Source organism: Dendrobates tinctorius, unplaced genomic scaffold (genome assembly GCF_039654945.1).
Source record: "Dendrobates tinctorius isolate UK_male_01 unplaced genomic scaffold, ASM3965494v1 ptg000019l, whole genome shotgun sequence".
NCBI classification, from domain to species: Eukaryota; Metazoa; Chordata; class Amphibia; order Anura; family Dendrobatidae; genus Dendrobates; species Dendrobates tinctorius.
In genome coordinates this window covers 26,662,786-26,680,089 of record NW_027361687.1, presented here as the reverse complement: position 1 = coordinate 26,680,089, position 17,304 = coordinate 26,662,786, and the positions used below count along the sequence as shown (strand labels likewise).

Genomic DNA, 17,304 nt, shown 5'->3' with positions numbered 1-17,304 from the left:
CTGAGATACAAAATAGGTTTCTCTATGACTTTAGATTCCATCACTAATCTATGAAGATTCTTAAAAAATACTAATTTAATTACTTGTTTTCTTTGTTTTATAATGCTTTTTTATTCCTTAGGTGGATATCTGGTCTCTGGGGATTATGGTGATTGAAATGGTGGATGGTGAACCTCCTTATTTCAGTGACTCTCCTGTGCAGGCCATGAAAAGGTTGCGAGATAGCCCTCCTCCTAAACTGAGGAACTCTCACAAAGTAAGTAACAAGCACAACGTATATTTTATAAGTTATAATTATTTTCTCGATTTCCGGTTTGTAAAATAGACCTTAAATTGCTAATTGGGATCTGGCAATGCCAATGAGGATGATATTACGTCTGTGAACAAAAAATGGCGTTTTGTAATTATTTTTATTTTTTCATAATATCAGAGAAGTGTGGAACAGTTGTAAGGGTGAGGGGAGGGAAGGGAAATCTAATGGCATGCAAAATAACATAAAAATTAGGCCCTATCTTTTGTGAAGAAAGAGGCCAAAATTATTTGACTATCTAAAAGGCAAAACTTTTTCAAGGCAGTTAAAAGCGCATGTACAACAAAACCCGAAAATGTGTCTGGTCAGGAAGGGAGGAAAAATAGCCTGGTCCTGAACTGGTTACAGGTATTTTCTCATGAAAGACATTTATAAGACTTTCCTTAGTGGGTTGGAAATGACTTAAGTCCACCAAATTTAACCTTTTAGGGACAATCCACACCTTCCAAGTCAGAGCTGGATTTCTGTACTAGGCAAATATCCCATAAATCTCATGCCCATGCAGTGGATAAAACATGCAGGGTGTGCGTTTTTGAGATAACAGCACATTTTAACACTTCCAATGATACATTGGTTATTTCTACTGGGAATCCATCCTTGTCAGTGAAAGGTGCTAAATATTTTTCGATGGGGTCTGGAGAGATCCAGAAGACCCCAAAGAAATGGATGGGAGGATTTCTAGTAGAAGGGAACGGTCAATAATTTCAAGAAATAAGATTCCTATTCTCCCCATTTACTAACACAGCAGATGTCTTAATGATCTTAACCCTTCTCCTAGGCATCCCCAATTCTTCGAGATTTCTTGGATCGAATGTTGACCCGTGAAGCAACAGAAAGAGCCACAGCCCAGGAGCTTCTCGACCATTTTTTCCTACTCCAGGCCGGCCTACCGGAATGCTTGGTTCCCCTGATCCAGCAATATCAAAAGAGGAACTCTACCTGCTAATTCTGTGGAGAAATCCAAGTACTAGATGCTTTCTTGGAGTCCTTTTTCATGGACCTTCTTGCCTGTTGATTTGTAGATATGGCATTGCACCATGAAGGCATGCACACCGCCCTCCAAGCTCAAACCGCCACAGGTATAGAACAAGAGGTCGCAGACTCTGAGCTCCTCGGACTCCCAGTCTTTCAAAGGGGTTAAATGTGATTTGTTTACAGTAGTTATTAACCATTTCACTGCTGGAAAGTACAGTAAACTCGACGCTGGCGGTGCAGGCAGCCGAGCGGTAAATAATTTATTTTTTACACTGGATAAATAAAAAGCATAAAATCAGATGAGGACAGCACCTTAAATCTTTTAACCAAGTCCAAGACCTGGCTGTAAAACGATGACCATTGTAACACCATTTATTTGCGGAGTGTTTTTTGGCCTCTCTATGGTCTTGTATGGTCTGATCAGACTGCGCTCCCTAAAGGGACATTTAACAAAATGCTATAGGTTGTTGTTTAGATGAAAAAAAAAAAAAAAATTGCACAGATAGCAGATTCTTTTGATTATGTTTCGTGACAAATGCTAATTCACGGGTGTGGATCGTTTTGCACAGATGACGTCAGACTACTGTAGATCACAAAGTTAGAAAACAATATCATGAAAGTAAAATATAAACTTGTGAAACTTTTGCAGGCTTCTGATAAAGTGTCTGCTCGTGTCGCGCACCTCCTATATACGTGTGTCTGGTCTCCAGTCGGTCTGCTCTTATGTATTGGGTTTAGAATTAGCGGTGCTTAGTAGTGTCCTAGTTCGCAGGACGCCCACGTGACTCCAACTGATCTTAATTACTTTAGAAGTAGATTTTACATCCCTGTGCCAACAAAAGTATTAAGAAAACTATTAATGTGTCACACTGAACATGCTGGCACAAAGGAATAGTTTCCAATAGAACTTGCGTAAGGAGTCGACCATTTTTAAATATGGATCTAAGGATCCTATATGTTCTAAGATCTAAGGATCTTATACGTTCAATAAAAGTTGCCTGAACTTGATGATTTCAAATGACCAATGTTTGTGGGCCTCTGGACTGTCCTCTAACAGATCATTACGATGCGGTGGATGGAATTCATGCTCCGATCCTCTTCGTGGCGGTGATACTCCGACAGTGGCTTTCTTGTATAGAATGCTGAAGTAGAGCATGGGGGAATCAGGAAAGATGGCCATCAGCCAAACTATTTAACGTGTATGGACAACATCAGGACATGGGCCTTCTACTCTAAGAAGAAAATTGTGAAATGTAGTTCTCTACAGCTCTGGTACTAAGCTGGTTTTCTATACTTCTCAATTGATGGCCTATCATTTGCATATACACCAAAACCCTTCTCTAATCGGTAGAACAAAAAGGGGCTATCGCTGCTGCAGACACAGTGGCACATTCATATTTTAGGTAATGCCTGGTGCTTTAGCTCATAATTAGAGTTGAGCAAATATGTTTAGAATTGGTCACTGAATCTGAATTTTTCATATTTGTACCCTATTCATGCCGAATTTGTTTGATGATCAGTTCCGAACATATTTGTTCATTTCTTCGCCGGTTGACTTCACTGACATTCGACTGTGTTGCAAAAACAATATTCGCCACTGATTATAATCAGAACTAAATTTTGAAAAATTTGCTCAACTCTACCCATAATCACACATCAGCTAATTCTAAGGCTAAGTCATCAATTGTTTTACCTTCAAAACTTGTTTTAAAGGTCGTTGGTCACCCCCAAGCTCAAACTTAACCACTTGCACCCTCACGTAGGGAACTCTACTCATGTAGAGCTGACGGCACAGTGACAGTGTGTACAGGTGCTCTCATCCCCCTCTCTTGTCTGCAGTGGCAAATCGATGTACACCGAAGCAGGTAGCCGATGCTGACAGGAGGAAGATGAGAGCGCACCCCCACTGACACAGTGCACACGTATGCTTGGCCCCTGAAGTGTCAGTGTGCATGCACTCTCCTCTCCCTCTCCTGTCAGCATTGTCTGACCGCTGCTGTGCGATCTTGTGTGCAGCCAACGGCCGTTTCAGACAAGAAAGAGAAATTCGGGCACACTGTGTATTCTCAGCTCCTGCTGTTATGTGCAGGTATGGGGATTCAAATCGGGCAGCGACCCAAAGCAAATGCTTTCTATCAACATGAGATGGTAATTGAAGCAGCCCCAAGGCCTCACCAAGGACACATAATTATCATACTTATATAATTAAGTGGCTCTTATGTAAAATTAGATTAGAGAAACCTGTATCTCAGCTATGATTTTTATTCGGGCTACGTCATCTATATGAATGTGTAAGTGATTTAATTTGACTTTTGGGGCTGACAGACTCCACCAAATTCATTTAACAACATGTTAAAAGGATAAGACATAAGGGCCACAATGATGGACTTTCAACATTTGGAACCACCTCAAAGGACACCGGATTTCATGGACAGATTGCACATGCCTGATCTCATCTGGGGCATACCTAAAGATAAGTTGGTCGGACCCCTTCATTGGACTGATGTTCACCCATCAGAATGTGCACATAATTATAACTGTGTATTATATTATACAGAATTAACATTTTTTTTAATTTTTATCGTCCATATTATAAAAAATTCACATCCTGATCACAACTCTTTACAAAATAGATCTCAAAGGAGAGTCCAGGTCAAACCTAGTGATGACTTACCTACAGGCAACGTTGTCCACAGCGATTGGTGAAGGTCCGACACCCATATCCTTCAGCTGTTATCTATTATGGAGCTGGAACAGTGCGGCTCCTAACATAGTTTAGTAGTACAGGACAAAAGAATGCCGTCTTTACTCGTGTCTGGGGGTGGCATATCTGCAGGAGAACAAAGTGATCAGCAGCCCAAAAATTGTACATGCCAGATTGACATCTCCTTTGAGAATCAGTTGGCTGGTGACCCCACACATATTAGTCTGTTAACCAAACCCATCAATTAGCATAGGGTTCAGCCGATATTCGTCTAATGTGTATGAAGGCCTTAAGGCTTGGACAACCTCAACTACGTGACCATTTGTATCAAATGTAGGACTTGTGACTTAAGGCAGAGCCATCTATTTAAATTTGAAGGTCTAAAGATATGTTGTCATTGTGAAATGATCAATCATAACATTTGACTCACCTTACTAACATTGTAGATCCCCCTTGTGCAATTGAAACATCTCTGATCAGTTGAGGCATGAACTCCACAACACCTTGGAAGGTGTCCTGCCATTTTGGAAATGGGCGAATTGTCTAGCCATGATAATGTGATCCTCGATTAAAATTGCTCAGAACCTTTTCATTTGCCCATTTTTCCTTGTTGCAGCACATCAACCCTAAGAATCAACTGTTCGCTTGCTACCTAGTATATTGTCACAAGGTTTTAAAAAAGCTGATAAGGTGAGCTGCATGGTGCTATATAGGGGTGCACTACCTTATTGAGGCCTTTGATCGATGCAGAGTTCAGAGTCTGCCCCGAAGTCCTCTCGGAGCACATCCCGTTTCTATGATGGAATGAGGGACCAAACTGGATGGAAGTAAAGCCTTGATTAAAACTTCTACTATGGTTATGGTCACTGATGACTCTATTCATCAGAAATAGTCAGGTCACACAGATGACAAAACAGCATCATAATATAAAAAATAAAAAGTGTTGTAAGTATATACTATGAAAAATGAGATCTTACAGTTTCGTCACAAAAAAAGCAGAAATTAGGTGTTTGATCTGGAGATGTGAAGATGGGTACAATCCTACCCCAGCCACTTACTTGTGAGTGACTGATGGACGTCTTCAGATGAGCTGCATTTATATAGTTTGTAAGTTTACTCAATGTGTTTTATTTTGTGCCAAATTATTACAGTTTTGTACTTTTATTTTGTTTGTTTAAAAAGAATTAATGTTAATACACGTATCCAGTAATATACTCCTGGAGCCAACCAGAGAGACTAAATGAAAAGTGTGCTGCACGGCTGCTATTCGATGTAATGTGTGTACAAACACCAAGCACTTTCTACAAACCTGTTTTAATAAAAGCAGTGATGGTCTGATGTGGTTTGTTATTTGTGATCATTGTATTAACAGTTAGTCTGTCTCCATTTCCCTTCTTTCCGGAGTTAGATGAAGATATTCTCCAGGATGCATTTGTTCCAAAGGTGTTGTCTGTCTAACACTGAAAGCTGATAATCACCAATTTTCTGCTTTTTTGCTGGCTCCTGCTCCTTTTGTTTCTCAACATGTTGGGGTATAGTAAGAATCCAATATGCATTTCTTAGTTAATGCACCCCAGCCTCACCTGACTGCTCAGGCTGCTGCATGCTGCTTGTGTATTCAGGTAGCTGTCACACTAGACACTTTTTTAAATATAAATATATATGTTGTTTCACTTGCTGTACAACTCTAAAAATGAGTTACCCGATCTACCCAGCTCTGCTATACAGCTGTGATCTGTTGCAAGCCCTGAGGTCTGCTGCATTCCTGGGCTCTGCTACAACACTGAGGTCTGCTACATTGCTGGGCTCTGCTACAACACTGAGGTCTGCTACATTCCTGGGCTCTGCTACATTCCAGAGCTCTGCTACAACACTGATGTCTTACATTCCTGGGCTCTGCTACAACACTGAGGTCTGCTACATTCCTGGGTTCTGCTACAACACTGAGGTCAGCTACATTCTTGGGCTCTGCTACAACACTGAGGTTGGCTACATTCTTGGGCTCTGCTACAACACTGAGGTCTGTTACATTCCTGGGCTCTGCTACAACACTGAGGTCTGCTACAACACTGAGGTCTGCTACATTCCTGGGCTCTGCTACAACACAGATCTGCTACATTCCTGGGTTCTGCTACAAGACTGAAGTCTGCTACATTCCTGGGCTCTGCTACAACACTGAGGTCTGCTACATTCCTGGGCTCTGCTACAACACTGAGGTTTGCTACATTCCTGGGTTCTGCTACATTTCTGTGCTCTGCTACAAACCCTGAGGTTGGCTACATTCCTTGGCTCTGCTACAACACTGAGGTCTGTTACATTCCTGGGCTCTGCTACAACACTGAGGCCTGCTACAACACTGAGGTCTGCTACATTCCTGGGCTCTGCTACCACTCTGAGGTCTGTTACATTCCTGGGCTCTGCTACAACACTGAGGTCTGTTACATTCCTGGGCTCTGCTACAACACTGAGGTCTGCTACATTCCTGGGCTCTGCTACAACACTGAGGTCTGCTACATTCCTGGGCTCTGCTACAACACTGATGTCTTACATTACTGGGCTCTGCTACAACACCGAGGTCTGTTACGTTCCTGGGCTCTGCGACAACACTGAGGTCTGCTACAACACAGGTCTGCTACATTCCTGGGCTCTGCTACCACTCTGAGGTCTGTTACATTCCTGGGCTCTGCTACAACACTGAGGTCTGCTACATTCCTGGGCTCTGCTACAACACTGAGGTCTGCTACATTCCAGAGCTCTGCTACAACACTGATGTCTTACATTCCTGGGCTCTGCTACAACACTGAGGTCTGCTACATTCCTGGGCTCTGCTACCACTCTGAGGTCTGTTACATTCCTGGGCTCTGCTACAACACTGAGGTCTGCTAGATTCCTGGGCTCTGCTACAACACTGATGTCTTACATTCCTGGGCTCTGCTACGTTCCTGGGCTCTGCGACAACACTGAGGTCTGCTACATTCCTGGGCTCTGCTACAACACTGAGGTCTGCTAGAATCCTGGGCTCTGCTACAACATTGATGTCTTACATTCCTGGGCTCTGCTACGTTCCTGGGCTCTGCGACAACACTGAGGTCTGCTACATTCCTGAGCACTGCCTCAACACTACAAGTCAGTCACCAGCCATGCTAAACTCTGCTACAACAAATGGCTGTTTATGCCATCAGGCTCTGCTACAGTGGGTACAGAAAGTATGCAGACCCCTTTAAATTTTTCACTCTTTGTTTCATTGCAGCCATTTGGTGCATTCAAAAAAAGTTCATTTTTTCTCATTAATGTACACTCTGAACCCCATCTTGACTGGAAAAAAACAGAAATGTAGAAATTTTTGCAAATTTATTAAAAAACAAAACTGAAATATCACATGGTCAAAAGTATTCAGACCACTTGCTTAGACACTCATATTTGAGATGGTTCTACTCCTTCATTGGAGTCCTGCTGTGTATAATTAAACTGATAGGCCTTGATTGGTAAAGGCACACACCTGTAATAATAATAAATTTTATTTCTATAGCGCCGACATATTCCGCAGCACTTTACATTTCAGAGGGGATTTGTACAGACAATAGACATTACAGCATAACAATAATCACATAGATTATAACAAATACCAAGAGGAATGAGGGCCCTGCTCGCAAGCTTACAGTCTATGAGGAAAGAGGTAGACACGAAAGGTGGGTGGTAACGGTTGCCCTGATTGTATGGACCAGCCATAATGTTAAGTGTGTAACAGTACAGACACAGAGGACTAATGGATGCATAAAGCATGTGGGAACATGATGCGGGGAACCTGGTTAAGGTAAAACTTTTGGCTGTGCCACACAGATTAGGTTAATGTGTTGAGGCGATAGGCCAGTCTGAATAGATGCGCTTTCAGGGCACGCTTAAAATTGTGGGGATTGGGGACTAATCGTATTGACCTAGGAAGTGCATTCCAAAGAATTGGCGCAGCACGTGTAAAGTCTTGGAGACGGGAGTGGGAGGTTCTGATTATTGAGGATGCTAACCTCAGGTCATCAGCAGAACGGAGGGCGCAGGTAGGGTGGTATACTGAAACAAGGGAGGAGATGTAGGGTGGTGCTGAGCCATGGAGGGCTTTGTGGATGAGGGTAATAAGTTTATACTGAATTCTGGAGTGGATGGGTAGCCAGTGTAATGACTGGCACAAGGTAGAGGCATCGGTGTAACGATTGGTGAGGAATATGATCATGGCTGCAGCATTCAAGACAGATTGGAGAGGGGAGAGTTTGGTAAGAGGGAGACCGATTAGAAGAGAGTTACAATAGTCAAGACGAGAATGAATACGAGAAACAGTAAGAGTTTTTGCACAGTCAAAAGTAAGAAAAGGTCGAATTCTAGAAATGTTTTTGAGGTGCAGATGACAAGAGCGAGCCAGTAATCGAATGTGGGGGGCAAAGGAAAGCTCGGAGTCAAGCATGACCCCAAGACAGCGGGCATTTTGCTGGGGAGTAATAGTGGAACCACACACAGAAATGGCAATGTCGGGTATAGGTACATTAGTAGAGGGAGGAAACACAAGGAGTTCAGTCTTTGACAGGTTCAGTTTCAGATATAGTGAGGACATGATGTTAGTCACAGCGTTTAGACAATCCCCGGTGTTTTCTAGAAAGGCTGGCGTGATGTCAGGAGAAGAAGCGTATAATTGGGTGTCATCAGCATAGAGATGGTACTGGAAACCAAAGCTACTGATTGTTTGACCAATAGGGGCAGTGTACAAGGAGAAGAGGAGGGGGCCTAGAACCGATCCTTGAGGAACCCCAACAGTAAGGGGAAAGTGAGAGGAGGAGGAACCGGCAAAAGATACAGTAAAGGAGCGGTCAGAGAGATAGGAGGAGAACCAGGAGAGAACGGTGTCCTTGAGGCCAATGGAACAGAGCATAGTGAGGAGGAGCTGATGATCCACAGTGTCGAATGCTGCAGAAAGATCCAAGAGAATTAGCATGGAGTAATGGCCATTTGATTTAGCTGTTAGTAGATCATTAGAGACTTTAGTGAGGGCAGTTTCAGTAGATTGTAAAGAGCGGAAACCGGATTGGAGAGGGTCGAGAAGAGAGTTATCAAAGAGATAGCGGATAAGACGGGAGTGGACCAGGCGTTCCAGGAGTTTAGAGATGAAGGGAAGATTAGAGACAGGTCTATAGTTAGCGGCACAGTTTTGGTCGAGGGATGGTTTTTTTAAGTAGTGGATGTATGACGGCATGCTTAAATGAGGAGGGAAAGATACCAGAAGAGAGAGAGAGGTTAAATATTTTAGTTAGGTGAGGGTTGTCAGCAGGGGAAAGGGACTGGAGGAGATGTGACGGAAATGGGTCACTGGTGTAAGTGGTTGGGCGAGAAGATGCAAGGAGCCTGCTTACTTCTTCTGTGACTGGTTCAAAATCAGAGAGTGAGCTAGATGCAGTGGGGGAGGGAGGACAGTGCATTGTATGAGGTGATTGGGAGATAATTTCCTGTTATGATTGAGTCACCGTAGGAGGCAAAAACAGAAATGCTAGCTAAGTCCAGAAAACCAGAGAGGTTGGCAGCTATCGGATTGCAGACCCCTGAACCTATCAACACAACTAGCAGTAGCCGTGGGGGGTTCCTACGATGCCCTAGACCCCTCGATCACAGCCGGAGGACTAAATAGCCTAAAGACAGAAAGGGAAAACTAAACTGCCCCAGAGCAGACCCCAAAGCAAAAGGCAGCCGCCCACATATAATGACGGTGAAGCAAAAAGAAAGAACACAACACAGACAGAAAGATAGACTGAGCAAAGACGGGGCCCAAGCTAACTAGATAGAAAAGGACAGGAAGGCTGCTGTCTGCAATCCGTGAAAAACCCTATGAAAATAAGAGCCAACAGACTGACAGTGAAAAAGGCCCTGAAGATGCTAGGCTTCAAAAAGACTATGTCAGTACTCAGGAATATTCTGAAGACAGAGCAACCGGCAAAAGGAGATTCAGCTCACCCCAGCAGGGAAAGGCAGAATCCAGAAAAGCAAGGCAAACAAAAACAAAACACAAATGCCAAAAAGCAAAGCAGAAAACTTAGCTTTAGAGGAGCAGGAATCAGACTGGTCTCCTAGAAGTCCACAGAGAAATCACCCGCAGGGCAGAAGGGCGTCGGCAGCCTTATATCCAGTCCGTGACTCCACTCAGCCAGTCATCATCATTAGGCTCAGATGCCTGATAATCAGGCTCATTACCTTCCTTTACCAGAATAGGGAGTTCACCAGACCTCAGTGACGAAGGGGAAAATGAACTCACAACAGTACCTCCCCCTTGAGGAGGGGTCACCGAACCCTCAACCACGCCACCAGGGCGATCAGGGTGAGCCCGATGAAAGGCACGCACCAATCTTTTGGCATGAACATCAGAGGCAGAGACCCAGGAATTATCCTCCTGACCATAACCCTTCCACTTAACCAAATACTGGAGTCTCCGTCTAGCCAGACAGGAATCCAGTATTTTCTCTACCTCATATTCCATGTTACCTTCAACCAATACAGGGTCCGGAGGTGCCACCCCAGGAACAACTGGCTCAACAAACCTCTTCAACAAGGACTTATGGAACACATTATGGATTTTAAATGTGACAGGAAGAGCCAAACGAAAAGAGACCGGATTAATAATCTCCAAAATCTTGTAAGGTCCAATAAATCTAGGCTTAAACTTAGGAGAAGCCACCTTCATAGCAATATTTTTTGATGATAACCACACCATATCACCAATCTTAAACTGGGGACCAATGGTCCTATGTCGATTGGAAAACCGCTGGGCCTTTTCCTGGGAGAGAGATAACTTACCCACCACTTGGTCGCAGATCTGGTGCATTCTCTCCACCACAGTGTCAACACCTGGGCAGGCTTCTTCAGGGCTCCACCTGCCCTGAAGAAATTCGAGGATGAAACCCAAAGTTACAAAAAAAAGGTGACATCAAAGTGGCAGAACTAGCTCTATTATTTAAAGCAAATTCGGCCAAGGGCAAAAATGAAACCCAATCATCCTGATCAGCGGAAATAAAACATCTCAAATACGACTCCAAGGTCTGGTTTGTTTTCTCTGTCTGCCCATTGGTCTGAGGGTGAAAAGCAGAGGAGAAGGACAACTGAATTCCCAGCTTGGAACAGAAAGTCCTCCAAAATCTAGACACAAACTGAACTCCTCTGTCAGATACAATGTTCTCAGGAATCCCGTGCAAGCGAACCACCTGTTGCAAAAACAGTGGCACCAACTCAGAGGAAGACGGCAACTTAGGGAGTGGTACAAGATGAACCATCTTAGGCCGGTTTCACACTAGCGCATTTTCAGCGCGCGCACGGCCGGGGTAGCTCCGCCCCCGATCCGGCTCTCTGCCCGGCGTGCCCGCCCCTTCCTTGTAGCGCCGCCTCCTAGCGAACAGCGGCGCCTGCGATCGGCGCACCCTATCTTTAGCATAGGGTGCGCCGATCGTGCGCAGGCCGTGCGCTAGTTGCGCTTTGACCTGCGCTGCGCACTTTTGACGGTGCGCCGTGCGCGCCAAAATCCGAAAAGTTTGATTTTGGCGCGCACGGCGCACCGTCAAAAGTGCGCAGCGCAGGTCAAAGCGCAACTAGCGCACGGCCTGCGCACGATCGGCGCACCCTATGCTAAAGATAGGGTGCGCCGATCGCAGGCGCCGCTGTCCGCTAGTAGGCGGCGCTACAAGGAAGGGGCGGGCACGCCGGGCAGAGAGCCGGATCGGGGGCGGAGCTACCCCCGGCCGTGCGCGCGCTGAAAATGCGCTAGTGTGAAACCGGCCTTAGAGAACCTATCACAAATCACTCAAATAACAGTCATTCTTTGAGAGACCGGCATATCAGAGATGAAATCCATTGAAATATGGGTCCATGGCCTCCTGGGGACCGGCAAAGGCATCAACAACCCACTAGAGCGAGAACAAAATTTAGACCGGGAGCAAGTCCCACAGGACTGCACAAAATTCCAGACATCATGAGACAAGGTGGGCCACCAAAAGAGCGACTCACCAGATCTCTAGTACCAAAAATACCTGGATGACCATCCAATGCAGAGCAATGAACTTCAGACATCACTCTCTTCTTCCACTGGTCAGGAACATACAACTTTCCACTGGGACAATGCTCAGGTTTGTCCTCCTGGAACTCTTGCAGAGCAAGTCTCAAATCGGGCGAGATGGCAGAAAGAACTACCCCTTCGCCTAAGATGGTAGCAGCCTTGGTCACCACAGGAGAATCAGCAAAGAAGCTCCTAGAGAGGGCGTCTGCCTTGACATTCTTAGTTCCAGGAAGAAAAGAGACCACAAAATCAAAACGTGTAAAAAACAAGGCCCACCTAGCCTGTCTAGGGTTCAAGCGTTTAGCCAACTCTAGGTAAATCAAATTCTTGTGGTCAGTGAAGACCACAACTTGATGTTTAGCTCCCTCCAACCAATGTCTCCACTCCTCAAATGCCCATTTCATGGCCAACAGTTCTCGATTCCCCACATCATAGTTATGTTCAGATGGAGAGAACTTTCGGGAAAAGAAAGCACAGGGATTCATTTTAGATGTTACAGGATCCTTTTGGGACAAAACAGCTCCTGCACCAATCTCAGAAGCATCCACCTCTACCTGGAACGGGAGTGAGACATCAGGTTGCCGCAAAACCGGGGCGGAGGTAAATCTTCGCTTCAGCTCCTGAAAGGAAGCAACAGCCTCCGGAGACCAATTCAACACATCAGCACCCTTCTTAGTCAGATCAGTCAATGGCTTGGCAATACTAGAAAATTTTGCTATAAATTTCCGTTAAAATTTACAAAACCCAAAAACTTCTGGAGGGCCTTCAAAGAAGTGGGCTGAACCCAATCATAAATGGCCTGTACCTTGGCCGGGTCCATTTCAATAGTTGACGGAGACAAAATAAATCCCAAAAATGAAATCCTCTGTACTCCAAAAAGGCATTTCGATCCTTTGACATACAGGGAATTCTCCCTCAAGATCCGGAACACAGTCCGAATATGTTCCACATGAGAATCCCAATCCTTGGAGAAGATCAAAATATCATCCAGATAGATAATCAAAAATTTATCGACAAAGTCTCGGAAAATATCGTTCATGAAGCACTGGAAGACAGAAGGGGCATTAGTGAGCCCAAAAGGCATCACCAGGTACTCAAAATGTCCCTCCGGAGCATTAAACGCCGTCTTCCATTCATCCCCCTGCTTAATGCGGATAAGATTATACGCCCCCCTGAGGTCAAGCTTGGTAAACCAGCAAGCACCTCTAACTCTAGAGAATAGATCCGAAATCAGGGTAACGGATACTGATATTTAATAGTAATTTTGTTGAGGGCACGATAATCAATACAAGGCCTTAAAGAACCATCCTTTTTGGCCACAAAAAAAACCCGGCACCTAAGGGTGAAGAGGATGGTCTAATATGACCCTTCTCCAACGCCTCCTTAATATAGGACCGCATAGCCTCGTGCTCGGGTACAGATAAATTGAAGAGCCGACCCTTGGGAAATTTACACCCCGGGCTCAGTTCAATTGCACAGTCATAACTCCTATGAGGAGACAAGTACGCAGACTCATTCTCACTAAATACATCATAAAAGTCCGCCAAATAGTCAGGAACATCATGCGACTGAGGAGAGGTGGAAAAAAACGGAGCCTCACTAAAGGCACACCGACAACCCCAACTCACCACAGACACAGATTTCCAATCCAAAACTGGATTATGAATTTGCAACCAGGGAAACCCCAGAACAACGGCATTATGCAGACCATGCAACACCAAAAATCTGCAATTTTCTTGATGGTCTGGGGCAACCCGTATGACCACCTGGGTCCAAAACTGAGGTTTATTTTTCGCCAAAGGAGTAGCATCAACCCCCCTCAAAGGGATAGGCGTCTGCAGAGGTGTCATCGGAAATCCACAACGTTTAGCAAAATCCAAGTCCATTAGGTTTAGCGCTGCTCCCGAATCCACAAAAGCCTTGGCGGAAAATGTGGACAGGGAGCAGATCAGAGTAATTGCCAGAAGAAACTTAGGTTGAACACCACCAACAGAAAACGTGTGTGCAAAGCGTTTCTCTCGTTTAGGACAAACAGAAATAATATGCGAGGCATCTCCACAGAAAAAACACAGCTTATTACGCCTTCCGAACTCCTGACGTTGCGCCTTAGACAAAACTCTATCACATTGCATAGGTTCAGACATCTGTTCAACCGGTGGCAACACCTCTCGTGCAATCCTGCGTTCACGTAAACGCAGATCAACCTGAATGGCTAATGACATAGAATCGTCCAGACCAGAGGGAACAGGAAATAAGGACCGCCCACTTTCGGAACTTTTGACAGTACAACTCTGCAGAATCTCGACCCTGGTTCAATGCCAACAGGGTCTTTTCAGCCTGATCAATAGCATTAGGTTCGTCATACAACAACCCCAAGGCTTGAAAGAATGCGTTCACATTAGTCAGAATAGGATCATCTGGTTTCAAAGAAAACGCCCAATCTTGGGGATCGCCACGCAGCAAAGAGATGACAATTTTAACCTGCTGCGCGGAGCTCCCTGACGAGTTAGGCTTCAAGACAAAAAATAATTTATAATTATTTTTGAAACTCAAAAATTTAGATCGATCCCCAAAAAATACATCAGGTGTAGTGATCTTTGGTTCAACAGCATGCGAACGAGCAAGGTAGGCGGAAATTCCCCGCACTTCCGCAGCGAGCTGCTCCACACGATCAGACAATTGCTTTATCTCCATTGAGAGAAAAAAAGAAAATTCCCCCTACGGCCTCAGAGATATAGAGGAAAGAATATACACACTCTTTTTTTTTTAAACACAATTCTTTCCTGCTATTGAGTACCCTAGACTCTGCGGTATGGCGGGTGATTCTGTTATGATTGAGTCACCGTAGGAGGCAAAAACAGAAATGCTACCAAAGTCCAGAAAACCAGAGAGGTTGGCAGCTATTGGATTGCAGACCCCTGAACCTATCAACACAATTAGCAGTAGCCGTGGGGGGTTCCTACGATGCCCTAGACCCCTCGATCACAGCCGGAGGACTAAATAGCCTAAAGACAGAAAGGGAAAACTAAACTGCCCCAGAGCAGACCCCAACGCAAAAGGCAGCCCCCCACATATAATGACGGTGAAGCAAGAAGAAAGAACACAACACAGACAGAAAGATAGACTGAGCAAAGACGGGGCCCAAGCTAACTAGATAGGAAAGGTCAGGAAGGCTGCTGTCTGCAATCTGTGAAAAACCCTATGAAAATAAGAGCCAACAGACTGACAGTGAAAAAGGCCCTGAAGATGCTAGGCTTCAAAAAGACTATGTCAGTACTCAGGAATATTCTGAAGACAGAGCAACCGGCAAAAGGAGATTCAGCTCACCCCAGCAGGGAAAGGCAGAATCCAGAAAAGCAAGGCAAACAAAAACAAAACACAAATGCCAAAAGGCAAAGCAGAAAACTTAGCTTTAGAGGAGCAGGAATCAGACTGGTCTCCTAGAAGTCCACAGAGAAATCACCCGCAGGGCAGAAGGGCGTCGGCAGCCTTATATCCAGTCCGTGACTCCACTCAGCCAGTCATCATCATTAGGCTCAGGTGCCTGATAATCAGGCTCATTACCTTCCTTTACCAGAATAGGGAGTTCACCAGACCTCAGTGACGAAGGGGAAAATGAACTCACAACAATTTCCTGTCGAATCTGGTCAATTTTTTCTTTGAAGTAATTGGCCAGATCGTCAGCTTGGAGCTCCGTGGTTGGGGCCTGTACTCTTGGGTTGAGTAGAGAATGAAAAGTGTCAAAGAGATGTTTCGGGTTATTGGACAGTGAGGTGATGAGGGTGTTGAAATAGGTTTTTTTGGAGAGGTGAAGGGCAGAGTTGTATGCTCTAAGCATAAACTTATAATGGATGAAATCTTCATGTAGGTTGGATTTTCTCCACAGACGTTCGGCGCACCTGGAGCACCGCTGCAGGAAACATGTTTGCAGGGTGTGCCAGGGTTGTTGCCATCTGTGTTGTGGTGTTCTATTTATAGGGGGTGCAAATTCATCCAGGGCACTTTGAAGTGTTTCATTGTAATGCTTCAATGCAGAATCAGGACTTGAGAGGGAGGAGATAGGGGCCAATGATGACTGAAAGTTCTTCATAAGTTTCTGGGTGTTAATGGCCTGTATGTTTCTATAAGTATGGACAGTGGGAGTGAGCTGAGCAGCCTGGCAGTTCTTGATAGAGAAAGAAAGAAGATTATGGTCAGAGAACGGGAGAGGGGAGTTTGCAAAATCATCCACTGCACAAAGCCGTGAGAAGACCAAGTCGAGGCAGTTTCCGTCTTCATGCATTGGAGAATTAGTAAGCTGCGAAAGGCCAAACAAGGAGGTTAGAGATAAAAGGTGAGTAGCAGATGGAGAGAGAGGAAGAGCAATGGGGATGTTGAAATCTCCCATGATGAGGGTAGGGATGTCACAGGAGAGAAAATGTGGAAGCCAAGTGGAAAAATGATCCAGTAACTGATGGGAGGGGCAGGGAGGACGATACACCACCGCCACTCGCATGGAGAAGGGGGTGTAGAGTCTGACGGCATGGACCTCAAAAGAAGGGAAGACTAGTGAGGGTAGTTGAGGGATAACCTGAAAGGTACTTTTTGGTGATAGGAGCAGACCAACGCCTCCACCTGCTCTATTGTCTGATCTTGGGGTATGAGAGAAGTGTAGTCCCCCGTATGAAAGAGCAGCAGCAGCGGTCGTGTCTGACTGCTGGATCCAGGTTTCAGTAAGAGCCAGGAGGTTAAGAGAATTAAAAAGGAAAAAGTCATGAGTAAAGGAGAGTTTGTTACACACTGAGCGAGAATTCCTAAGTGCACAATTAAGAGAGACAGATGGCATGCAGGGAATATTAATAAGATTAGAGGGGTTTCTGAGTGTAGCAGTTGGGGGGTTTGACTTTCTATAACATGGGGTCCAGGGTTGGGAGCAATGTCACCTGTGACTAGTAGAAGGAGGATAGAAAGAGTGAGCAGATTGTTAAGTGATTCGTGAGAGCGTCTCTTATGTTGAATGGTGGAACTGACTGGATCTGTGCAATTTAACAATGTGAAAAGAGCGTGAGTGCTATACATAGGAGAGGAAAGGAGTGAGGGGCCGATATGGATGGAGTGTAGAGAGTTAATTCCAGGGTGGTGGATGTGTGTGAATGCAGCGGCCAGGATATAAATTACACAAATGCATATGGAATATATTTGTTGTACTCCAAATGTACAGGGAGTAGATGTATATAAATGTCTTACCTGTCTCCTGCCCTA

The 17,304-nt window shown here is 44.9% G+C and overlaps 1 protein-coding gene across 6 annotated transcripts in view; it reads left to right on the top strand.

Annotated features, from left to right (window-relative positions):
* The window catches only part of PAK6 (p21 (RAC1) activated kinase 6), a 112,898-nt gene extending 107,571 nt beyond the window's left edge, over window positions 1–5,327 (top strand). For all 6 annotated transcript variants that reach the window (XM_073566741.1, XM_073566740.1, XM_073566743.1 and 3 more), the window contains exons 8-9: window positions 122–256; window positions 1,089–5,327. In XM_073566741.1, the coding sequence (XP_073422842.1) occupies window positions 122–256; window positions 1,089–1,256 (303 nt within the window). In that variant the 3' untranslated portion in view covers window positions 1,257–5,327. The remainder of the gene's footprint in view (window positions 1–121; window positions 257–1,088) is intronic.
* Window positions 5,328–17,304: the final 11,977 nt, after the last annotated feature.